Source organism: Stegodyphus dumicola, chromosome 6 (genome assembly GCF_044657685.1).
Source record: "Stegodyphus dumicola isolate Sdum_Otavi_A_Nest chromosome 6, ASM4465768v1".
Classification (NCBI taxonomy): Eukaryota; Metazoa; Arthropoda; class Arachnida; order Araneae; family Eresidae; genus Stegodyphus; species Stegodyphus dumicola.
The window spans coordinates 143212323-143239412 of record NC_140773.1 but is presented as its reverse complement, the minus strand read 5'-3'; the positions used below and the strand labels follow the sequence as shown (position 1 = coordinate 143239412).

Here is a 27090-nt window from a genome sequence, read left to right as displayed (position 1 = left end):
ATTTAATAATATTCATAAAAAAGTAGATGAAAATGCTAATTTTTTTTTAAATCATTCAAAAGGTACAGAGTTCCTTGACGCGTTGAAGCTGATATGCACTAATACAAGTGCATATCGGCTTCAACTTAACTTTAGTTTTAATTTGAACGATATTTCTGGAATACCTAGCATCAGATAACATTGTCTGCATTTTTCTATAATTTCCGTATCTTGTACAGTTCTAATTTTTGAGAGTATGCTATCATATCCCCAGACATCTATCAGCACGATTGTTTCGCTGACTATCCAGCGAGCAGCAATTAAAATTAAGTGAACCGCACACATGCAGTATAGTACGGGAAATCTCCCATTTGCCCTGCTCTCGAGAGGTAAGGAACATTCAACCAAGTTCTATCTCCAATTCGGCGAGGCAGTTAATGCTTGTCCCATGTGAACGTGACACGCTGGAAGACCCGGTTTTCGCTACCGGTCGAATCTGCTCTTGTGAACGGGATTTCAGAGTCCCAAGTGGTATTGAAAAAACACTGTTGAAGTATCCTAAACAGTACAATCGCGCTTTCTCTAAATGAGTACAAAAAGATCCAAGCAGCGCTCGTTTCATTTTATATCGAGAAATACCAAGCGGCTCGATAGTGTTTTGTTTATTTTACATCGAGGTGCACTTGATTTAAATCAAGTGCTCACATTATCAACATCAAGTACATCGTCAGTTGTCCACTGTACTATACTGGATTTTCTCAACAAAATCTCAACAGCGCGATCACACTGCTTGGGACTCAAATGGTTAAATTAAAATATCTCATTTAAAACTCATGTTTCAAGATTCATAAATTGTACTGGAAGGAGGGGAAAGAAGTTGAAAATCTACAAATACATGACTAAAAATGGATTACTTAACGATTTTTAACACTGTATATTATACTGGCCAAATTGTGAGGCTCACTATGGTATAACTATTTTTGAGACAGATAATTACACATTGCTTTCAATATAATAATGATAAAAATAATTTAATTTGTATAATAAGCCATTTTGAACAATACTAAATAAAGGGTAGCTGGACAAGCAACTATAATAACAGAAACAGATTGTTAATAACATCAATTTTTTTTTGGGGGGGGGAATCTATATTAACAACAGAATAAACATTTTGTTTTTCGTTGCTATGAGTTACCAGACTGGCAGCGTTGAATTGTAGTACGCAGGTCACCACACTTACCATTCATTACAAGCTGCCTAGCTTGTCTTCTTTACTTCGTGGGGTGAGAATGCTTATTTACAAGAGGGGCTTCTACAAAAGCCGGGACATGATAATACTGGGAGGAGGGTGTCAGGACTATCTCTAGTAAAGAGCTATTCTCTTTGAACAAAATTATACATTACTATCTTATTTATGAAAAAATTAAAAAGCAGCCTCTAGGAGGATGAAAATACAGAAAAGGACTTTCTAGCATAAAACCATTTAAAGACCTTTCTTCCTGAACAAAATGCTACAGTAACATTCTATTAAAAAAATACAACAGGGCCGTTACAAGGCCCAATAATCAAAAGTGTGTGTGTGTGTGGGGGGGGGGGTATCTGAGGAATTGAGATCACAGCAAAAGACATTCTTTTCATAGACTATAAGGGGTGTTTGTGGGACCCCAAAAAATCTCCTGAAACTTTTACGGACTTACTACAGACATTTTGGAGTTTCGAGAAGGGGGGAGGGGGGAAAAATGAAAAATTACAATTATGAAGTATTGAATGACCTAATTATTAAAGTTCAATGAATTACTTTTTTTGCAAAATTAATAACCATAAATTTTCAAACATATAAACTATTACATTTTATGTAAATATTTTAAATTACCTGCATTAATTCTTTTAAAAAATTATATAATTTCTGCTGCTTTTTTTATTTTCTGATGTTTGTGGGCTTGTCTTTCTTTTGTGGTGAACTTCATAATTGCAGGAAGATTGACTTTTATTTTCCTCATTTACAGTTGAAGAAATTTCCTCGAGAACTGCACATGCAGAGGTAGAAGCAGTTTGCTTTTCTGCTAATGTAGAAGGTTTTTCAGAGACTTTTATAGGTGACTCATCTGAAATACATGTTTTTAAGTCTTCTTGATATGTTTTCCAACTTCTGTTCATATTCAGTAAGAGATCTTTGTGAATTGGATCAGTCATTGGATTTTTTGAGCCATATTTTTCACGAGGTTTCTTTAGAAGCCATTAAATCATATTTAATAGTCTGCACTGCATCTAGGGAATTAATCTTAAGAGAGGTTCTATGGTTCAATTAAATTGGGAGCTACATTGAAAGAAAGAGAATTCTCGGCGATAAACAAAGTTATTAATACCTCTTGGCGTGCTTTTCTTGTCACTATATCCAATGGCCGACCATCAGTCTCCAGTAAATCATCAGTATTTTTTGAATTAGCATAATTACTTAAAGTCATTGAATGTCTAATGCACTTTGAGTATTTTATGTGCGTCAGTTTTAGAATGATTTGTGAAAGCCTTGAATCCTTCCCCACCATACTTCAGCAGTGAGTTACAAAAAACACAATATGCTTGTCCAGCAACATTTATTTTCTTGCACCATGTGCCGATGGTATCCCCATTACCATCTCTCCGTTCAATCCAATTCCACCTAAATGCATTCCGGAAACCTTCTTCTAATTGTATAATATCACTATTTATATCGAGAAATTTCATAGTGAAATTCTCTTGCGTACATAAATAAAAAAATATTTCAATAAACGAAACGAAAAATTTACACGTGCATCAATAAATAAAACGAAAATTTTACACAGCGAAGAAAAAAAAGTTGAGAAGCGAACAATGACAAATAGCTAATACGGCGAAAAATCCCCCTTCTCTACTTATTGGCGCCACACCAGGAGAGATAAGACCTTTGAACTCAGAGTCACGTGATCGCACATCTGGTCGAACGAAGTCTCTCCCTTTTTTTTTCTGCCGCGCCTACTTGTCGAAAAGAATCCAAAAGAGAATGTCCGAGAACCTGGGGAATGAGTCATAACTCGCAATAAGGAAAGGACAAAAAAGAAGTTTTTCTCCCTTTTCACGCATTATCACTGCCTTTGGAGAAAGAAAGGAAAAGTTTTCACCACACACACTGACCTTGCGTTTTCTGCTTTCAAAGCAAACAAAATTACCCAGATCAAAATAAATAATTCATTATTATTCCTACTTCCTTTTGAACGACGATCCCCGGTATTTTCGGGTATCGAAGTTCAAAATCCCCGGTATTCCGGGGTTTCCCCGGAGCACTAACACCCCTGGACTATATAAAGCATAACTATAATAAATTCATAAATTTTTATTTTTCAGCCAAGTTAATTTCCTTCTAACACTATGTTGTTACAGTTACAATATGAACATGCAGAATTATATTTAACTTTTTTGACAGAATAAAAATTTTGAATTTAAATCACTTTTCAAAGCTTTTTTTTTTTTTTTTTTTTTTGCATATTTTACTTATGTACACTGGTGTAAAAAAAAAAAAAAAAAAAAAAAAAAAGGATGATAATACAGCGCAAAAGATATCCAAATCAACAAAAATACCATAAGATCCCCAAATGTAGGCAAAACTTTCTTAAAACAAAATCAAAAGGCAAAAAAGAACTTTATTAAAAAAGTAGTAAGAAGCACAATACGACAGAAGGCTGAAACATCCATGTGGCGGCAGGTGTCCGGCAAGAAACATCCAGCCTTTAGTAAGATACGATCTCCCCCCCGACTGCTGTGCAGGTTTCACATTGTCTGTGCTGAAGTCCATGAGGTTGTCAATGAGTTATTGAGGCATAGCTGCCCATTTCCTCCTGTAGTGCCAATTGCAGTTTCGGAATTGTTACTGGCAATAAGTTTCGTGCTGCATCTCCCTAGAAAGTCCCATGCATGCTTAATGGGATTTAGATCTAGAGACCTTCCTCGCTAATCTATGCATTCAACATCCTTACTCTCCAACAGCAACAGTGCCATGAGGTGAAGCGCTATAGTCCATAAAGAGAGAGCGAGAACCTCATTACAATAACGGGCCCCAGTGACTGAACATCCTTGGAAGATGTTAACCCTTTTGTGGGCCATTTATTTCTCTTTTGAATTTCTCCCGTTTTTTTGTTTTATTATCAATTAAGCAATAGCATTTACAGAAATATATTTTTTTTGCCAAATTTTTTGTTTACATTTAAATTTTAGTGGTGGGAAGTATACTTCCCATGCGACCTTTTATGGTCATAGAGAAAATTCAATTTAAAGGCGATTATTTGCCATGAAAAGATGAGAAACATGTTGCAATGCACAAGGATACTTCAGATACTGCACACATATAGCGGGTCCTCTTTTCTTGGGCCTTTGTGTGCTACATTTCTTACATCGTCTATAGTTGGAAACCAACTTTGGCATATGATTTCCCACACTGACTAAGCGTACATCATCCTGAACTGCACACCTTTTTGCTTGGAAGCTAGCCAGACGGCCTTTCTTTTTTCGAGGAATATCGGTCTATTAGTTGGAGCTAATGCCATATGGAATGTTAGCTGGTCTAAACTTCTATTTCTCTTGTTTCCTTGCCACAGTATAAAACTATTTACGATGCCAAGCTCAATAAGAAAATAAAAAATACGATGCCACCATTCTACAGATCTTCTTCCTATTTGGTATGTTTCTTTTCTTTGATCGAAGCAATCAACCCCTCCCATGATATCGGTATATACGGCAACCGCTTTAGGGCAAGGTACTTTTGTTTTAGTACCATCCTTTTATGTACGATTTACTAATGTAAAATCGCTGAATTATGTGCAGTAGTCAGGAATGTAACAGCCTTTTTGTCCATCCACTTTATTTCAGCAACACCTTCCTTAGTTAGGAACACTGATTCCCCTCTTTGTAGTTTGTTAATAGCCTTCAGTATTGGTGGAAGATCCTTCCTTTGCAGCCTCACAGTCCCCATAGAAAACAGACCACTTATAAGTAGACTTTTTGCAAGCCTGAAAGATGTCAAATAGTTATCATAGGCTATAAAGTGACCTGTCTGTTTCACATCTTCCGTTAGTTTAGTTATTACTGTTTTCCCTAACCTCAACATTTTATCCTTATTATCAGAAGTTTCTTTTCCACAATAAATTTCAAATTTTTGACTATATCCAGTCTTAAGAGTCTGCTAAACACCACACCTTGTAACCTCTTTTTATAGGCTTCATTGGCATATACTGCTTCAATGAAGTTCTCCCTTTGAAAGTTATCATACATTCATCTATTCATAATGTTGATAAAGGTTCGTAGACTTTAGGTATGGAATCATTGAGCTGTGAGAGGCTACCTGACTTTATAGAGTTTATCATACCCAAATTGCCCACATGGATTTGTGCTGTTATCGTTTACATGTAAAGTATCAGTTATTTTTTTGAACCTCTTTGCGATTATTATTCTTGCTACTGATTGAACATTGAGAATAGGGTCTGTGCTCCGGTAGTTTTTCAATTCAGGCAATTGATGTATACCCATGAGTACATGCATACCCACCCATGCTTTCAATTCTTCTCATATGATTTCTCTCCAGTTCAGGATAATGTCTTTTGTGGTATGACCCAATCTCTTCCTTTTCTTAGGCTGCTTTGCATACGAGTTTATTCTGTAAAATTTCCTCAGTAAAGATAATGCCAAAATAATCCTTTTTTTCTCTCAGTAGAACTGAATGATATTTTCAAATGTATTTTCAAAAATATTCTAATTTTTCCAACATATTTATTGCACGTGGCTTTTATATATGATGCAATAGCATTTTCACTTTTCACCCATTATTTATTATTCAATATTAGATAGTTACTGCAGAAATATATAAAATAAGAAAACATTATAATAAAAACAGTGTTTTACTTACATTTGTAGCAGAATCGTATAGCAATGCAAATGTCAAATCAAAACAGGTGTCTCAGTTGGACAGATCTCACACAAAACGTTCGAACTTTCAAAACAAATGTGGTAATTCTGTTTTCAATCGATTGAACACAGAGGGCAGCACAATACTGAAGTGGGAATTAGAGTTTCCAACGTTATAATAGCAAAGCCAATATATTATAGTGGGTTTTGCGCTTCCCACAGGTTTATTTCCAAGGAACATGTAGGTGGAAAGTAACCTTCCCACGGCCCACGAAAGGGTTAAGGTCAGTATGTCTACCACGCAAGATGCCTGCCCAAACAAGAAATCCGCAACTTCTAAACTGGTCCCTCTTGATGATGTTCAAAGGATTATTACATGTTCCTCCGATCTCTCCAGATGTATATATATGTGTCTAGAACTGCTACTTGGACTAAATCTGCTCTCATCAAAGCATAGCTAACCCTATTGATTATCTGTTCAATTCTGATATTCCCTGCACCACAGAAAACACTTTCTCCAATAAGCAGATGTTAATGGTATATACCGTACACAGGGTTCATAGCCACATTTTAGTTAAAAAAAATAAGCACCTATAAGCAGTTTTCAAGCACATTTTAAGAAAAAAAAAAAAAAAATAAGCACCTGTCTAATTACATTATACACAACTGCATAACCTTAAAAATTAGACTCGTAATTTAAAATATGAGAAATGCAGTATTTATTGAGAGAATAAGCATTACCTCAATCATGGAAAATAATTACTTTTTTTTAAATTTTAAATAACAGTTCAATTTACAGAACTAGTTTACAATGAGAGGAAAAAAAACTATGCAGAACTAAACTATATTACAAGATTTAATGATGAAATTTCAGTTCAAAATAAGAGGAAATAAATAATAATAAGGCATATTTATTATGTTCGATTGGAACTTAATAATAAATACAATTTATTTTTCCACTCATATTGATATTTAACTAATTTAAATCTAAATTCTGAACATTTTCTAAATTTTCATCATATTATCAGTTTTCCCTTAACAAATATTGCAAGCAAAGTAATTTTAGTAAAAAAGAGGAACATTTCTGAAATCAGAAGACTGAAATTTGCTTCATACAGTCATCCTTTAACAGTAAAAGCTTAACTACCAGCATATTTGATATTAATTAATGGCTAATATTCGGACAGTCGAGCGTAATTTGAAAAAGAGGAGCGGAGGGCGGGATAGACCGTAGCCGTTCTTTAGATTTTTCTGCTAAATAAATGCTTTTAACATTTTGATATGTGCATCATATAAAAACCCAATGGAACAGAAAAATATTCTGCTTAGCAAGCACAGTAAACTCTTTTAAGTGTTCATAAACAAATCTCGGACAGAATATCAAATTTAATTATCTCTGCAAAATATCGCAAATGTTATTGCCAATACGTGCGCCGTAATTCTTCCCTACATGATATTACGCAATGGGATTCAACAGCTGCTGAGATTGGGAGAATAAAGAACTAAATAAAGGAAAAGAAAGAGACTTACTAATCTGGGCTGTTTTTCATTCTAATTTTCAACAGACTGCGTTAAATTTCCAGAATAGAATCATTCTTCGCTTGGGTTGATAGACCACAAAACTTTTAGTTCTATTCAATCCAGATTGGAAAGCGACCCCCCCCCCGAAAAAAAAAAGTCCGTTGCTTGTTTTGCAGGGAACTGTAACAGCTTCAATATTCGAGATTTTGCACAGAAAGGGGAGAACCTCCCAACCTTCGTACTGTATAATGTATTGGCCAAAGAAATGAAATTATTTTGACTATTCGATTACTTTCTCTTTATTTAAGCCATTCCGAATATTATTCCTTAGAAAGCTAATCTGTGTTAAAACACAACCATTTTTGGAAGTTTACTATACTTCAGCAGTTACTGCAACTATGTTATTATAAACATTCAAATATATGCTCATAATATAAACATAACGATCATAATAAACACGAATATGAACTGACCAAGCCGAACGAGAATGCAAGATCTTGATAGAAATTCAAACGTGTGTAGTATTTGGGTGGGAATAAAGAATGTCGAACGTACCGGAATTTTCTACTGCTTTCGCAATTCTTTGATCAACAGAACGACGGGCACCTCTCCGTGCACACCATAGGTTATGTTAATGCAGAGAAAGGCGGAAAAGCTATTTCCGGGAGTATGATTCACCATCTGACATTCCATATTAGGAAGAAAAGTTGTTTATTTAGTTTCGGCTTTGGTACGGGGAAAAACTGCTCGTTCATTTAAAAAAAGCACTAAAAGCAAAAAATAAGCACTAAAAACGAAAAATAAGGGCTTTAAAGAAAATGTAAACACTTATAAGGGCCTTTATATTTTATTTTCAAATATAAGGACTTATAAACACTTATAAGGACAGCTACGAACCCTGCGTACAGGTTGTTATGTAAACAGACCACAAGAGTGTAGCCTCCTGGCCATGGTAAAAAGTGATATCAGTCATCCAATCGGCTGCTCCATGTGTCTAGAAATCTCTTCCATTGTCTGCCACCTATACCAGTCGTCTGCTGCTGTGGTTACTCCTGGATGGCCACTGCTAAACCACCAGACAGCTCTTCCTGTAGTTTGAAATGCTGAAACAATGATGAACCATAAAACAATGGTGAAGCAATCCCGAATGTTGAAGCTACACTTCGACCTTCTAAGTCTTTCCAAGATTCGACATCCAGATGTCATCCAACAGACTGGTTGTTCGACATTTCATTTTAACAGATTGTTCGATACTAAGGCAGCAACTCAACGTCATTCAAACTGATATATGCTGTGCATATATCACTGCCAGCAATCTTTACACTCCTCCAATGGTTCTCCATTACATCTAACTGCTTTTATATGTATATGTGCTATTGTACCTGATCCTAGTTGATATCCTGATTGGTCTTTTAGTACACTCTGCCTCTTCGTTTTGGTGATAATCTAATTTTTCAACTTGGTCCTTAATTTTTGCATACCAGTGTATATTTAACTGGGTTACAGCATTGTAAGGTCCTTAAAAGTGAAAAATTTATTTCTAAAATTTCAAATTTCTATAGAAATTCCATACCTACATAATCATATTCAAGCATCCATTTCTAAAGATATACATTAAAAGTATGCAAAAATAATAAAAAATAATTGACAGAAAAAATGTCTTAATGGGACAGACAGTAGTATAAAATACTGGGTTTTAAACACCTTCATGACTTTTTTAAAGTCTAATGATTTTCATTAATTACTTCAACTGACCTAAACTGTTTGAATCGCGGAAATATGAAAACAAACTCCAAGCCCTTTTCATCCAATTTAATCCACTTTTTTTATTCTTTCTTTTACAGAAAACAGTCTTGTATTTTAATGAAAAAGTTAATTTTTTAATTTACAATTAACATGCATAGTGTATACCTACTGAATGTCATTACATGTACAATTAAGTTGCTTCAAATTATTATTCTGCAAATTACTAATACAACTCAATGTAACCAAGTTACAAATTATATATATTATAATGTACATAATTATTCCTTAAAAATAAGCAATTAATTTTTTAGATAAAAAAACATTTTCTACAATAAAATATATCTGCATACTAAAATTAAGCAGAAAACCCAAGACTGGAAACTCGATGATGCAAAAATACAAAAAATAAGTAGAATCATTTGCATTTTAGAGATCCTTTGCATTAAAATTCCCCCCAAAATCAATTCTCTAATAAAGGACATTAAGCTAATTAACAAATTAAGTATTTAAATACCTAAAGGTATATACTACAAAATACAATGAAAAACTTTACTGTTGAAGACACACCACTTGGCACTCTTATATTTTAATATATTTACTCAGCACCACGATACTACCAGCTTGATTTGGCTTTTTTAGTGACAGTAATTGTTAATTAATAATCTTCATAACTGAAGGTTTCTTTACATAAAACATAACGAGATAATGGGAATAATTACACAAGAGAGACTGCCAATTCCTTGATATCCGAACTTACAATAAATAGAAATGATAAAACTGTAGAAATTGATGAGAGCTTATTAAAAATAATAACATATGCCAAGTTCTTCTCCCATAATGGAATTCTGTCTAGAAATTAAAGATAGTTTCATTGCTGCTGTTATGAACTGTTCCATTTTTTCTAGTACTGAGCCAAAGGCATAAAGAAAGAAATGAGCCAAAAATTAATAGTAAGTCAAGAGAAATATATTGAAGAAACAGTTATACAAATCTGTACTTATTACTATGAAACACATGAAAAATATATATTGCAAATTTTTTACTTCACTTGATTATACTCTTGTGTATTGCTATAATGTTGTCCAATTGTTTCTGGTACACTTTACGTAATTTTAGTATGTATTTGTTTAATCAAAATTGTAGCACTATACTGCATTTGTAAGGATTTATTTCATATAGAATGTTCAAAAATTCTTGTAAATCTGAATACACATGAATTCTGAAATGAAATTATGACGACAGCTTAATTAGAAGACGAGATACAGCAAGAAACCTCCAAACAAGCTTGACAACAATATATGCAATCAAGCTGGTCACATCTGACATCTTGCTAGTTTGGCAACTTTCCTGAAAACACATTTTCGAAGTGGTACGACCCATTTCCTATGAAGCTTCTATCAGCACTAAATGAGTGAATTGAAAAGGAAAGCTAATTTATTTCAGAGAGTTAATCAGTATAAAATTGTGTGGTTATACTGTGTTCATCAATTAATGTTTTGAATTTTACTCTGCAAGTAGTATCAGCGATCTAGTATTTCTTCACATAAAGTCTGAATCAATACAATGTCCAGTACAGAGGATCCTGAAAATGATGATTTCAATCGATAACTTTATAAGATTTGCCAATATGGTAATTACAGGACTTTAAAACTCGAAATAGCAGAAGTCCTAACAATTATGGATTTTGGACTTTGAAATATATGTGTTTTTAAAAACGGCAATAAATGTAACACATCTCTTGATTTATTAGCAGACAAAATGAAATTTGAAGCAAAAGAAAAAATATTAAACTTACCACCATAACTTGAGGATCTTGAAGGAGGCTAAAAGTAATAAAAAGTCACATTATGCATATAAGTTAAGAAAGAACATTCAAAATATCATAGATACAGAGATGTGGACTAAAAGTATACCTCACTCTCCACTATGATAGACATGACACTTTCACCACGCAGTATCACTACTCCTAGAGTCTTCTTCACTTCAATAGGCTCCTTGAGTTTAGATTTAGAAGGTTTATATTTTTTATATTCTGTACAGTTAATCAGAACAAGGTTCATATGTTTATCATATGCAACAAATTCACCTATAAAGGTGCGCTTGTCACATAAAATGACACGCATTTTTGCATGCAATAACTGCAGAACCTTGTTATTTTTGCTGACAGTCTGCAAGGGGAAAAAATTACAGAATGTAAAATTCAATAATTAGCAATGATCAAATACGAAAACTATAAAAGGTAGTCAAATCAAGTTTACATGTAAAATTTAAAATATAGTTACTCTTAAAAAATTCACATTCTAGATCCTAACTAAAATGGCTATTTCGGCAAGATAAAAGTTCTGATCAATGAAATAATCATGGATTTTTGACTTCTGGCACCTTTAGATGACCCTGGCAAGGAAAACCTTACGAGACTACTCAAGGATTCCATTGAGGAAAGTCCTGTAGTTAATGGCTGTTTGTATATATCTTAAATGATTGTAATCAAGTTCTGAGATTTTAAGGACACACCATTGGTTTAATTATTGATTTTTTTTAAACAATTACTTAGAACTTATGAAGAAATCACTAAAGATAGTCAAAAGCAATAGCTTTAGAATTTCTCGCAGGGAAAAAAATTGAATTTTAAATGCCATCAGAGTATTATAAATCATTTAGTGTTAGAGCCATCAAATGCATACTGGAAGGACGCCATTATTTTTTATTGATTGAAGAGTTTCTAATAACTATCAGGAACTTTGTGCAGATGACTTACAAAAGAAACCAATATTTTCGATTACATAAAAATTAGTTCCCAATATTACCTTTCCATACAAAATAACCTAGTGTTAATGTTCGCTTTGTACATCCAAGGATTATTATTATTTTTTTTAAAGATCAAGCTTATGATGGCTAAAAATACTTAACACTCATTAATAAAAAAATTCTTAATGAAAATCCCTCCCCGAGAGAAAATAAAGATCATAATAATATCAGAATAAATAATATATATAATTTAATATTAGAAAAGGTTCTTCCATATACCTCCACGGAGCATAAATTAATGCAATGAATTATTGGAATAAATTAGAGTTAGAATTTTAAGCATAGTTATTTAGATTTCTATTGTAGTAAAAATATTTTAAGCTATATAGAAATAGTACTTTAAACCATAATATATATATAAAAATTTATAGAAGACTAATGAAATTTTGGCAATACATTTGCCAAAGTTAGCATTAAATTGATTCAATTTTCAAGATCACTGGTTAAGGAAAGCGCAAGTTGAGTCATTTCAAATGTGAAATGTTGGTACATTAATAAACCGGTATAACCAGCAGAATTTTGAATGTATTGTGTTGTACAGATGTATGTCAGTTTGAGGCATGGAATTCCATGCCTATTGTACTTGGTACGTCAATACAAGGTCACTTAATGCTGGTTGTGGATGACACTGGAGTTATATCATCCAATATCTTACATGCTTCATCCAATGCTATCATCCAATATCTTACATGCCGTCCCTTACATGCTCGATTACAGAAATGTCTGGTAATCTAGCAGACCAAGGCAACATATTGATACTCTATAGAGCAATAGTACTCAAGCTTTTTTGGCACACAAGGCAGTTTCAGAAAGCGAAGCAGGCACCACATAACATTTCCGTCCCATGCGATATTCAGGCTATTCCTTGGAGATATCACGTTACTAGTTAATGCTAGCCGATAAGAAAAAAAAAGTGCCCTCTTAAAAGAAGATCGAAAAATGGATCGAGATAGAAACAAAATGTACATTTCATGCACAAAATTTTTATTACTTACAATATAGTCGTTCATCTTTTTATTGCGTTGCACTTAATGTGATTTTTGACAGTGAATTTCGTCCCCCAACATATGTATGTTAGGTGCATATGCTGAGGCCCATGAACGCAAGCAACTGTCAAGATGCAAATCAGCGAGTTTGCTCCGGTTCTTTGAATTGACAATATTCATGGTTGAAAATAGACATTAGCAGAGGTAGGTAGACCCAAAACAAGATATGATTTTATATGTATTACTTCTTAATCATGGAAACCTGTTCTTTTCCACAAGTTTCATGTGACCTGTGCTTGCAGGATAATACCATTCTTCAGTTCAACTATTTCCAGCTCGAGGTTTTCCACTTTTGCTGCAATAATTCTTGCAGTTGCGATTTCAGTTGCTTCATGATAAATGATGAATGGGTTGACAAAAAAGCTCACCACTGGCTTCAAGCACCTGAAATCTTGAAATCATTTTTCAAATCTGTCCAGAAGCATCTCGAGATGGCCAGAAAATCGCAGGAACCGAAAATTGTCGTTATTCACCATTATTTTCATGTTTGGAAAATGAACCAGGGACTTTGATCTCATTTCGAAAAACCATAATATCAATTTGGCTTTGAAAGCTTTCACAGATCCCATCATTTGAGCCAGCTCCTTGTCTTTACCATGAAGATCCAGATTTAAAATGTTAAATTTCGCAGTGATATCCGCAAGGAAAGCCAGATCAAGTAGCCACCAATCAGACTACTGCATGCAAGGCTGACTGTTTTATCTTTGGAGTCTTCTAGCAGTGCCGGTTTTGCAAAGGAGCCACACGAATAGAATTGATAATTGATGTGACAACATACATGACATTAAGACACAATTACACGCCGAACAAATACTAATTCAAAAGTCAAACAACAAAAATCAGCGTTATATTTTAAAATGTTCACAGGACTAGTTTTGATGGTTTTATCGAACTACCATCCTCAGCTGCAAAAGCACAAATGAATGAGATAAGATATAATGATTTGATAAAAGAAAAAAGCCTGGACAGAAAATAAGCTAGTGGCGCCATCTGTTGATTAAACCAGAACTAAAACATAACTTCTTTAAAGGCCAAAGGCAAAGATGGATTGGAATTAGGATCGTTAACTAGAACAGAAAGATTTTTTTGAATGTGAAATGCCTCAAGAAAATCAAGTTCTCTAATGGAAGATATTTTTTGAATAATTTTGGCAGCAGAAAAATTAAAAGTGTGATTTTCGGGCCAACAATGTTGGGCAACAGAAGACTTCTGCGTTTCCTTTTTTTCTAACATATGCCTTGACGCAAAATTTTAAGGCTCTCTTAGTTTGGCCAATGTAAATTACACCACACTGGCAAGGAATCCTATAAATACCCCAGGAATTCCTATTCAGAATAGGGTCCTTGAATATGGAACTCTGAATTTTATTGATGGGAGAATAAACGATCCAAAAGTTAAATTTCTCTAAAATATTTGCAACTTTATAGCTAATTGATGGAAAGAAGGGAATGACAACAGAAATTTTATAATTTCCTAAAACAAGAGCGTGCTTCTTAGTGTGTTGAGATGAGAATTTTTTAACTGCTTGATTAGGGATTTTAGGAGATTATAAAAATTCTGTTGTCATTCCCTTCTTTCCATCAATTAGCTATAAAGTTGCACATATTTTGCAGAAATTTAACTTTCGGGTCGTTTATTCTCCCATCAATAAAATTCTGAGTTCCATACTCAAGTACCCCATTCCGGATATGAATTCCTGGGGTATTTATAGGATTCCTTGCCAGTGTGGTTTAACTTACATTGGCCAAACTAATAGTGCCTTAAAATTTCGCGTCAAGTAACATGAGGCATATGTTAAAAAAGGAAACACACAAGTCTTCTGTTGCCTCACACTGTTGGTCCAAAAATGACACTTTCAATTTTTCTGCTGCCAAAATTATTCAAAAAACATCTTCCATTGGAGAACTGGATTTTCTAGAGGCATTTCACATTAAAAAAAAATGTTTGTTCTAGTTAACGATCCTAATTCCAATCATCTTTGCCTTCGGCCTTTAAAGAAATTATGTTTTAGTTCTGGTTTTATCAACAGATTGCACCACTAGCTTATTTTCTGTCCAGGTTTTCTTTTCTTATCAAATCATTATACCCTAATCTCGTTCATTTGTGCTTTTGCAGCTGAAGATGGTGGTTTAGTAAAACCATCGAAACTAGTCCTGTGAAAATTTGAAAATATAATGCTGATTTTTGTTGTTTGAATTCTGAATTAATACATGATATGTTCAAATAGAAATATCTTTGCACACAACACTTCTTTATGAATGATGCAGTGATAAGACATGAAGTTTGGAAAACAATCGTCTTTCTTGAACAGTCATTGGTTTTTTCTGTCATGGCAGGTAGCTTTTTAAGCAGCAAGCTAATATCTGTTGCAAACGTCTCAAAAACGTTGTAAATCTGAACTCCTCATGTTCTCATCTTCAGAATAGAATTTTTAATAATTCTTCTTTAACAGAGAAGTCGTTAAATACCATTCTTATCATAAAAGCTAACTGCGACGTATCGGAAATATCCGTGGACTCGTCGAATTGGAGAGAAAAGCCATTTACATGTGCCCAAGTCTCTCTTCAATTGAGGTTGCATATCATCAGCAATTGCTTCCATTCTCCTTAAAAAAAAAAAAAAACAGTGCTGACAATTGAAGGTCTTGAATTGCATTGATGATTTCATGCTTGTTAGAGAATCCGTCAAACAGGCTTTCGGCCCCCGCAAGAAATGCTTCCTTCAGCAACTCCCCTCTTGAAATGGTTTTCCTTCTTCACCAACAAGTGAGCAATTTTAAACAAAGCCGTTGTTACATTCTTTTATTCAAAAAGGCTTTCGGCACCTGCAAGATATGCTTCCATCAGCAACTTACCGTCTTCAAATGGTTTTTTCTTCTTTGTGAGCAATTTTAAACGAAGCCCTTGTTGCATTTAAAATGGCCTACCAGATACAGATTGCTGCACTGAAAGCTCTGATTTCAGCAGTGACCAGACAAAAGCCCACAAAAAAGACCCCACTGGGATAATTGCCCATTGGACTAATACCCACACCGATATATATGCTACGTTAAAATGACTATTTTTTCCCTTTTCTCTTCAGCTGCACAAAGTAGATTCATGAATAAAGATAAAATAAAAAATAAATTAAATTCATAACAAATAATTGAACAATAAATTTAAGTAGAGGAACACAATTCATTTTGGGCTCCGGCTAAATTAAGAGTCAATCAAAATAATGTAATTATAAACATATGCATATATGTGTAACTTTGTTATTATATTTATGTGGCAAATCAAAGTGCCCTCGTATAAGTCCGACAAAGGGAGGTGAAAGGGAATACTGGCCACACTGCTTCTTTTAGTTCTACAAAATTATAAGCAGTATAAAATGTATGTAAAGTTTCATCATATACAGAGAATAATTTGACTAATTTAACACTGCAGAAAATTTTTCATATAATGAATTTAATACGGAGAATTTAAGCCGAACTTTAATTTCAATGAAAAAATAAAAGTACTCCAAAAGTTAAGCATGGAGAGGAAACTGCTAATTTCTGGAAGCCAATCAATATTGAAGAGGATGCAATTCGCTGCAGAGGTAGATGGAAGTATGTAAATATGTTAGGCAACAGCCAATCGTGCTTTCATGTCAAGAAATATTCAAAAAAGGCAGTCTTATAAGAAGCCAGCTTTATGAAGGGTTACAGAAGTTGATTGCAAGTGCTGATAGAAGGTGTTTAAAACTTTTGTACAATTCATTTTCAAGACATATGTGTTTCTATGACTTCCAGAAAACAAATGGAATATTCCAAGCCTGGCGTGCTGTGGGGCGCACTGAAGCAGGACAGTAGATCACAGATGTTGATCTTTTTTTCGGTGTTCATCATTCTGTAATTTCACGTTTATGGAAACAATTCTAAACCACACAGACAGTTGTTTGAAGGCCCGTAGCCAGTCGCCAAAGGATTACAACCCCCATGGAAGATCGATATGTTGCTATTGTAGTCAAGCGGAATCGCAGAGCAATCTACACATGCATGACATCTATGGTTACAACATCCATTGGTAAGGCGATATCTGCAGCTACTGTGCACCGAAGATTACATATGAGTGGACTGTATGCCCGGGTACCTGAAGTTTGTGATCCTCTATTCGTCCAATCAAGAGAGGCACAATTAACAGTGGTGCCAGGAACATGTCAATTAGAATGTGTCTAACTGAGGCAACGTCATATTTACTGATGAGTCAAGATTTGCTCTGGAGCCAGATGACAAGCATATAAGGATATGGCATGAACAACGAACACAGAAGCAGTCCCAAAACATCACACATTCTGAGGCGGAAGCATTATGAGGGATTTCATTAGGATACCACACAGACCTACACATCTTTAAACGGAGTTCTTCGACGGCTGTCCGGTATCGAGATGAAGTCCTAGAATCTATTGTGAGATTGTACGCTGCAGCAGCTGGCCCTACTTTTGTTTTAATGGACGATAACGCGTGTCCCCATAGAGCTGACATCGTCGATGACTACCTGGAGAGTGAAGGGATTGCACGTATGGCGTGGCCAGCATATTCGCACGACCTTAATCCCATTGTAAATCTTTGGGATGTTCTCGGCCGTGCTATATCTTCACGTTTCTCACATCCAGCCACTCTTATTGAGCTGGAAACTGCTCTACAAGAAAAATGGCAATTGCTTGATTCTGCAGTGGTTGACCACCTAATTGAAAGCATGGTCACAAGGTGTAAACTTTGTATACAGATAAGGGGAGATTACGTACCCTATTAATGTCCTTTTTTTTTTCATTTTACGCTCTTTATTTGCATTTTATACATAACTCTGTTTAAATCTCCAGTATGTCATTATCTGATAACTTAACAAAAATTTAATATTGTTTCCATTTCTGTGTATAATTATTGACTTTATGCATAAATATATATGCTATTTTCCTGCCGAATTTTGTGTCAATCAAAGCAGTATTGGTGTATTTTGTTGCATTGTACATATTCGTGCTTAACTTTCGGAAGTGAGTGTACTTAACGTAATGTTGGAATAACTACATGCATTATTCTGAATGTAAAAATAATTTTGATTTTGTTATATTTCATGAAGGCCTTCTTGGATATTACAGCACATAATTTAATCTATAGGAGGACTGGAAATGCCTAACGGTATCTCAGCTACTTTAAGTAATTGGTAATTATCATATGCTACAGTCCTCTGGAGAGTTATTCTATTCATCTCCTAATCCCATTAGCAGCTGAGCGGTACAATCGAAGAACACTGATAGTTCGAGATGGTTTTAAACCTATGAGCACAGGCTATCTGCATGGAATATGGTAAGAGGTAGTTTGGCGACATTTTGGAGGTGATAAAGATTACTACCTATGACTTTGGTAATAATGTCAGAAGTACTCAGTTCCGATTATGCATTATTTTGTGTGAGGGAAATGAGAGATCATGAGATATGTCATGTGACATTAATGGACGAATCACTGTTCTTTAATCAGAAAAGGGGGTAAATTTGTAAAAATATCTGCTGTACAGCATTAGTTTCATTCTATGTTCTGTGAAACGGTGTTGTTTAATATTTGGATCCCATGGCCCTATATAAAGTAAATCCGAAATTTTTATTGCGTTTATGTGTAATTGAAAAGAATTGCTTAATTGCGACTGGAATGTCCAACATGTGGGTATGAAATGAGATTGTGTAAAAGGAAGGATATTACAGATAAGTTTGAATGGCGGTGCAGGAAATCTGGTGAAAATGGACATTTTGTGACCCACCATGCACTCAAGATTCTGTAGAAGATTAGGTAAGTTAGTATTTTTAATTATTTGAGGATATTATTTTTATGCATTGTTCTAAAAGTAAGGAGTAAATTAATATGGTATTATTAGAAAATTGTTATTAGCAATGATTTAGTTTAAAGTAATTAGGATTGTAAGCTAATTTTTATTAATTTAATGCATGTGCTTATTTATATTTTAAGTAGTGTTTTTTAATTTAATTATATTTTAATTTAATGATCGTGATTTTGAGAGTTATATGTTTGTAGTATTTTGGAATACGTTTAAGTAGAAGTAAATGTGCATGGAAAGAATTTAAGTATCTGACACTAAGTATTTGGAACCATTTTTAATGTTTGCGTTAAAAATTGGCAGGTGAGGTTTATAATAAATAATTTAGAGGAAAAAGTTTTTGGATATTTTATTTATTTTATACGTGCAAATGTTCATCCTTGGAAAGGGTATATACTTTTTCACGATCAGGTAATTTCATATATGTTCTTTTTAAGGAATTTAAAGATTCACAAAATTTTCTTGCATTTTCGTGAAATTTTTCTAATTTATGAGAAAAAAGCAATGTACATGGATATAGTGAAGAGCATGCGCAATGCCATTTTTGTGCAATTCTGGGATGTTTTTTTAAGTAAAAATAAGTCGACGTGTACATGGTTTAATTATATTTTAATTAAACAATAGTTACGAGGGCTATCCAGAAAGTAGATTACGTTTTGGAATAAAAAAATAAACAAAGTTATAGGAAACAAATTTTATTATATACAGATGAAAGCCACACTCAAATACTACTTTTCTACATAGTCACCATACAAATTAAGGCATTTATCGTAGCGATGTACGAGCTTGGAAATTCCTTCGTCGAAAAATTCGGCCGCCTGCGCCTTCAACCACTTCGTTACCTCTTCTTGCAGCTGTGCGTCGTCATCAAAACGCTGCATAGCCAGCCACTTCTTCATTGCTGGGAATAGGTGGAAGTCGCTCGGTGCCAGGTCGGGACTGTACGGCGGATGAGGAAACAACTCCCACTTAAAAGATTCAAGAACTTTACGAGTGACATTTGCCGTGCGGGGCCGGGCGTTGTCGTGAATCAACAAGATCTTAGAGCTCAACATTCCTCTGCGCTTGTTTTGAATTGCTCTTCTGAGTTTTTGGAGAGTTTGACAATATCTTTGAGAGTTTATTGTAGTGCCTCTTTCCAGGAAGTCCACCAAAATTACACCTTTTCTGTCCCAAAAAACAGTCGCCATCATCTTCCTTGCCGACATTGTTTGCATGCATTTCTTGGGTTTTTGGGGAGAACTTGTGTGCCCCCACTGCATTGATTGCAATTTCGTTTCATAGTTCACATGTTTCACCCATGTTTCGTCACCAGTAACGATGCGATCGAGTAAAGAGTCACCATCCTTATGGTAAGCGTCCAAAAAGTTCAACGCTGCAGCCATTCGCTGATTTTTGTGGTCCTCTGTCAAGATTTTTGGAATCCATCTTGCACAAAACTTGTGGTAACCAAGCTTTTCGCTGATGATTTCGTGCAACAAACTTCGCGAAATTTGTGGAAAACTCAAAGAAAGTTCCGTTATTGTGAAATTTCGATTTTCACGGACTTTAGCATCGACTTTTTCGAGAAGTTCGGCGGTCACTATGCTGGGTCTCCCACTTCGATCTTCGTCGTGAACATTGGTTCGGCCATTTTGAAATCTTATGACCCACTGACGCACTCCACCTTCAGTGATAATGTTGTCCCCATACACTTCACGAAGCTGCCGATAGATTTCTATCGGTTTACAGTTTTTTGCAGTCAGAAACCTTATTACTGAGCGCACCTCGCAGGATTTTCAATTAACGCAGACATTTCAAACCGTCACAGTATCTGAACGGAGCACAGCACGAACCTCTCACTAGCACGGCTAGATGCAGACTGAGCTGCGCAACGCTTTGACCCCAAGATGGCCGTGCTAGCCCCGCCCGTAGCGGACACAGACGGAAACGTAATCTACTTCCTGGATGGCCCTCGTATTTTGTGAATTATATGTTTGTAGAAATTTGGTATACGTTTGAGTGGATGTAAACGTGCATGGAAATAATTTAAATATTTGACACTAAGTATTTGTAACCATTTTTGATGTTTTGTTATGAATTCGTTGGTGACGTTTATAATAGATAATTTAGAGGTAAAAGTTTTTGGATATTTTTTTATATTATACATGGAAATGTTCATCCTTGGATAGGGTATATACTTTTTCGCGATCAGGCAATTTCATATATGTGCTTTTTACCGAGTTTAAAGATTCACAAAATTTTCCTGAATTTTTGTGAAAATTTTTGTAATTTATGAGAAAATAGCAGTTTAGATGGATAAAGTCCAGAGCGTATGCAATGTGATTTTTGTGCAATTCTGGGATTTTTTTTTAAGTTAAAAATAAGTCGACGTGTACATGGTTACTGTGTATGTGCGATTTTGAAAAACGCGGCAAGGAGTTTGCTATTCTGCACTTTTTCCCAATTTTGCAGTTAATATTTGTCATGATTAAGCAGTTTTGTTCCATAAAATTTCTAGCATAAGTGCAATTCGGCTAGCAGATTGTTGGAAAAAGTGTTGAGTAAATAAAAAGAAAAGAAATATGTCTTTACTTCGTGAAGACAAAATGGCGGCGAAAAAAAAAATAGAGGGTTGCTGTAGCAGAGTTGGTCGCCAAATTTTCGCCAAGTTACCATAATCCAAAGATTAACCGTATTTGTTGATTTTTTTGCATTTTACATCTTCGTGCTTAACTTTTGGAAGTGAGTTTATTATGATTAAGAAAACATTTACGTGCACTGTCACAAATAATCTAGTTAAATTTTGACAACTTGGATTTTACATAAATTAATTTCATTCCCACTTGAAATTTCATTTTTAATCATAATAATTATTGCTCGTAAAATTTTTCACGAAGTCATAGCTACTTTGGATTTCCTGAAAATTCGTGCTGTTTTTAAGTGGGCTTTTGTTATGCAGTTTTCTCGCTGGCTATTCAGGCGGGAAAACATCGAGTTCTTTTTCTTTTGCCCCCAGCTATGTGAAAAAGTAGTTAAAGAGCCTTGCTTAATTGCTTTATCCCCCATCGAACCTGGGGTGCCAAAGAGCGGCCTCAGAAGGGAGAGGGGTGGCAGGAGAGCAAATGAAGGTTGGTCAGAAGTAAAAGAGGATTTTAAATGTTTTTTTGTTAGTTACTAGAAAATAACAATATTTGAAACTTTACTTGTAACTGAAGTTAACCCCTTTCTTGCATTTCTTTAGTTCTTGAATAACTTTTATCTAAGGATTTAGTTAGAATTTCAATTATTTTAAAAATTTCAATAACTGCAAAACGAAAGGAATTAAATATTTCTTAACCATTTTAGAGAGATGATTCTGTTTTTGCAGTAAAACTGCAGAGTGGAAAAATATGCTAGTTCCTGTTTCGATAGGGTCTCTAACAACTTTTTGATGAACTAATTAAACACGTCTTTTATATCGAAGCAAAGCCATTGTTTAAAAGTAAAACTACTGAACAATTTCTAAGAAATTTACATTATTGCATATATTAAATTGACATTAAAGTACTATTTTTCATTTTAACTTTCGTATGGTTTAAAACGCATTTAACTATTTGAATAATATTAATAATGAAGGTTTCTGTACTCAAGAACAGGAGGATTTAAGAACCATGAGCCCAGCATTGTAAGAAAAGTAATCTTGCACATTAAAAACAAATTTTATTTCAATAAAAAATATGTTACTCACGCCTTTTTAGGCCACAGCTATCAATTTATTCAATAATTAAATACCTATTTCAGTTATAAAAGAAGAAATATTTAGGTGGTAGAAAGCAAAATGTATCAAATTATCATATTATGTTTGAAATGGCAAAGAGGTAGCATATTTTTAAAAGTGAGTAAACTGTTTAAAAAGAGTGAAGCAGAATTTTGCAAAATGCTGCTGACAAATTGCTGTTTAACGCAAAAATTTTACTAATTCTAAAAAATAAAATATATAAACTACCAGAAAAGAAATTTATTTCTTTAACAAAATGAAAAATTGGGCATGAAAAATGAATTTTTGAATTGTGGTTTTAAACCAAACCAAGACTTTGAAATAAAAAGCCTTCCGATTAAAAACAATGAGAAACTTTTCATTTTTACATGTATATATATTGATGACAATTTGATTTAGTCACAAAAATTTGGCTGCTGTCAAATGTTCATCTACTAAGCTAGTTTGCAGCATATTCCTACATTCAACACAAAAAATATTCCCCTAGACTTGGGAGAATAAAAAGCTTACTCCATTAACTAATTTTATTTTTTTTTATAATTAAATAACATTCTTCTTTTCGCATTATTTAACTTCTTAACACTCATTGGGCGATGCTTCCAAAACCGGCAATTGGCGAAATTTGGGATTCTTAACACCAGAATAGCAAGAATACATTTGCTTTTCGATATCTAATAAGTATAATCGGCTACCATAAAATTTTGGCATAAAAATTACAATAAATCATGGCAATATGTAGTACATGATTAAGTTTCGATTTTTGCTTTCAATAGGCAATACTTAAGTTGAATAACGCATTATGGCTATTCATATATACATATATGAGAAAATTTCATTACATTTTGGCCCATAAAATGGCCATTTCCAGAAGCGAATCAAAAACTACACTGGAAGAGAACCCAAATTATAATTCCACAATGGAAATTAGCAACCGTCCATACTAATTCATTAAAAAAATTTAAACTAATTAATCTTACCATAGCGAAAAGCCAACAGCACGTGTCAGAACGTCAAACACTTTTCAGAATAACGGATAACAGAGACCCAGAAAACACTTCACAACCTGACTTACGGAAAACAATACCGGATCCAGCTATTGTCTCTCCAAACGTTTTGCGCATGCGTTGGAATACTCAAGGTAACGAAGACGTTTGCGTGATGTCACTTCCGAGGCTCATCACCTAGTTATGAATAAAATTGAATAAAACTTTGGTAGTTATGAAGAAACAAAAGTTAGCATTGAGAGAAGTCGTGATAGTTCTTGTAACATAAACTAATGCTGAAAACTACCTTTACTAAGCAAAGGAACTTGAAAAGTGAGATGAAAAAAAAAAAAAAAAAAAAAGTGGGAGGCAGAACAAGGAGGGAAGGGCTTTCTTCGTTTGTAAGGCGCTGATGGTGTTGGCAACGATGGTTGGGGTAGTCAGGAAAGTGAAGTTGTACGGAGCAGGGGTGTTAAGGAAGTTATTGACCACCTGGTTGACCCGTTCAATATGGTTATTGTCGTACGGAGTGAGATTAAGAGTGAATGTATTTTCCATATAGTCCGCAAAAGATTTAGCTTTATCTTCTTCTGTATATGAAGTTCCACTAGGTCCATGGATAGGTGGAATAGGTTTATAAGGTTTCTTGAATTTGCGGGAAATGTCAAATAGGGAATTGTCCTCTATAGCAAGGTTATTTAGGAAAATGGTCCATTTTTGGTTTTTGAAGTTCTTGATTCGTCTGTTGATTTCTTTTTGCATAGAGTTTAGTTCGTGTTTGAGTTGTGGATCCCTGGTGGTTTGCCATCTTTTGCGCATCCGGTTTTTCTCTTTAATCCTATTTCTTATATCGGCAGGCAGAGGAAGGAAAGGCTTGTTCACATAAAAAGTATTGGTGGCTTCCTTTAAAGCAGAATTGATGCTGTTGGTAAATTCTGAGACTTCGTGTTCTAAATCTTCTGTGTTGTTGATGCATGGGTACCTTGTATGGAGTTATTCAGAATTTCAGAGTATTTGATCTAATTTGTAACTCCTATACTTCTGTCAAGTGAGGGGAGGTATTTATTAATGGGGATTTCAAATACAATGGGGTTGTGGTCGGAAGACAGGGCTGAAATTACAGAGATATTGCATCTGTTAGTAATGTTATTTGAGATGAAAAAGTCAATTGTGGTGGCGCTATTGTACCCGTAATGGGTGGGCTCGTCTATCTCTTTTCCGGTTTGCTTGTTTAAGTTTTTTAAGAATTCATCCGCTTTTGGTACGTCATATACGACAATAATTGGCACTTTATCAATTCTGCTTGTTTTGGGGCTGTAGTTTGGTTTTCTATTTACGGGAATGGTGTCACTTTTGTTTGGTTGGTCTTTTGGGGTGGTAGTGAGCTGAGTGGCTGATTCATCTTCGTTGTCCAAATGCATGTTGATTGAATGAGCTTAAATATGTCATTTCCTTTTTTGTTAGTAGGTCCTCGGTTCCAACAGGGGTGTTTGGCGTTGAAGTCCCCTCCGACAATGGTAGAAGTATTAGAATTAAGGAGGTGAATCAATTCTTGTGAGCTGGGATTATTATTTGGTGGGATGTATATATTCGAAATTTTGAATTTTTTATGTTCTATTACAATTTCTATTGTGTTACTTTCGAAAGTGGTACTGGAATTAGGAATTTGAGCGTGTTTTATGCTCCTTTTAACAAATGTGATGATGCCACCGCCTCTTCCTGTCTCACGATCAGTACGGTAGGTGTTATAATTAGCATAAAGTACTTTGAGTGCTGGTTTAAGGTGAGTCTCTTGTATGAGTATTACGTCAGGTTCAATTTCAATAATGAGGTTCGATAATTCATCTTTTTTATGGTAAAGACCGTTAGCGTTCCAAGAGAGGATTTTTATGTTGCATCTGTTCTTGAATTTATTAGCATTAAAGATGATTTCCTATTTTTTCAATGATTTCGACTACTGCGATTATTTTATCAAGAGGTGATTTCTTGGTTTTAATGTTTTTGAGTCCTTGTATCACTATTGTCCAGATTGTTTTTAGCGTAGAGAAGTCAAAGAGGTCTGACAGGGAGGATTCTGCGGTGCTGGTAGTTTCTTCTGTTAGAATTTCGTTTTGAATGGAGGTTTGAGCGATATTTTCGTTACTGTTTGATGTCAGCGGAGGAAAGTCTTGTTTTCTGTTAGTCCAGGGAATGGTTGCTGGTAGAGGACTGGGTTGGAACTGAACATGTTTGTTTTTTGGTCTGGCTGGGCAATTTGAAAAGTTGGCTGGGTGAGGACCTTTGCAGTGATAACATATGGCTGGCTGGTCGCGACTACGGGTGCATTCTATAGGTTTGTGATTGCCTCCGCAACGGACGCAAACCCAGTCTCTGGTGCAGAGCAGGGAACTGTGAAAAAATCCCTGGCATCTATAGCATTGTGGAGGGCCAGGTTTCTTGCGTAATGATTCTATTGTTACGTTCATATAACCTATGCGTTTGATTTTGAATACTTCCTTATTTTCTTCTGATTTTGGTATATGTACTAAGAAAAGCGGCATTGGTTTGTTTTCTTTTATGTTTCTTAATAGTGTTATAAAGTTAACCTTAAATCCTTTGTCAAGGAGTTCTTGAGTGATGGTTTGGGGATCTGTGGTGATGGGTAAGCCTCTTATTATGACTTTTGAAACTTTATCTTCGGGCAGTAAGTAGGTGTGGGCTTTAAGCTTGTTTCTTCGACTATCTTGCGAATGAATCGATGTGAGTCAGAGTCTGCAGGCTGCATTTCAAGGCGGCGTCCTTTTAAGGTGCCAGTTATCTCTTTTCCGGTTTGCTTGTTTAAGTTTTTTAAGAATTCATCCGCTTTTGGTACGTCATATACGACAATAATTGGCACTTTATCAATTCTGCTTGTTTTGGGGCTGTAGTTTGGTTTTCTATTTACGGGAATGGTGTCACTTTTGTTTGGTTGGTCTTTTGGGGTGGTAGTGAGCTGAGTGGCTGATTCATCTTTGTTGTCCAAATGCATGTCGTCTATTTGGTTCTCTAATTGTTTATATCGATTGCTGGTTTTGAGGGAAGGCTCCTCATCGGAGTCAGAATCCGTTTGTCTATGGCGCAATTTTCTTTTTCTTTGAAACCACTAGTGGATTGAAGTATGTCGCAGAAGTTTTTAATCTCTTCAAATTGCTTAGCGAGCTTTTCGTTAGAGGTTTGTAATTCGTTTATTTTTGCATTGGCCATCTCGTTTTCCTGCATACGCAGTTGATTAATGGCTTTAACAAGGAGAAAGTTTAGTTCTTTTTGATCACTAGCGGACAAAATCACATTTGTGTCGTTACGGATATCTTGGATATCTTCCACCAAGGATCTGGTAGTTTCGACGTCATTGGATAAAGTAATTTTGTGACTTAATATTTGGAGAACGTTGGGTTCATCGGGATGTCTCATGTGAGGATTTTCTGAGTTTGGACGTGAGTTTTCCATGTTTATGTTATTATTAGCTACAGTTATGTTTGTTGTGTCATATT

General features: G+C 34.8%; 1 protein-coding gene across 1 annotated transcript in view; it reads right to left on the bottom strand.

The window, feature by feature from the left end:
* The window catches only part of LOC118180518 (small nuclear ribonucleoprotein-associated protein B-like), a 31582-nt gene extending 7848 nt beyond the window's left edge, over positions 1 to 23734 (bottom strand). Inside the window, exons 1-3 of the mRNA XM_035349598.2 lie at positions 23576 to 23734; positions 11070 to 11324; positions 10952 to 10979 (exon numbers count right to left, since the gene is read on the bottom strand). Coding sequence (XP_035205489.1) covers positions 10952 to 10979; positions 11070 to 11324; positions 23576 to 23578 — 286 coding nt within the window. The 5' untranslated portion in view covers positions 23579 to 23734. The remainder of the gene's footprint in view (positions 1 to 10951; positions 10980 to 11069; positions 11325 to 23575) is intronic.
* Between the last annotated feature and the right edge of the window lie 3356 nt (positions 23735 to 27090).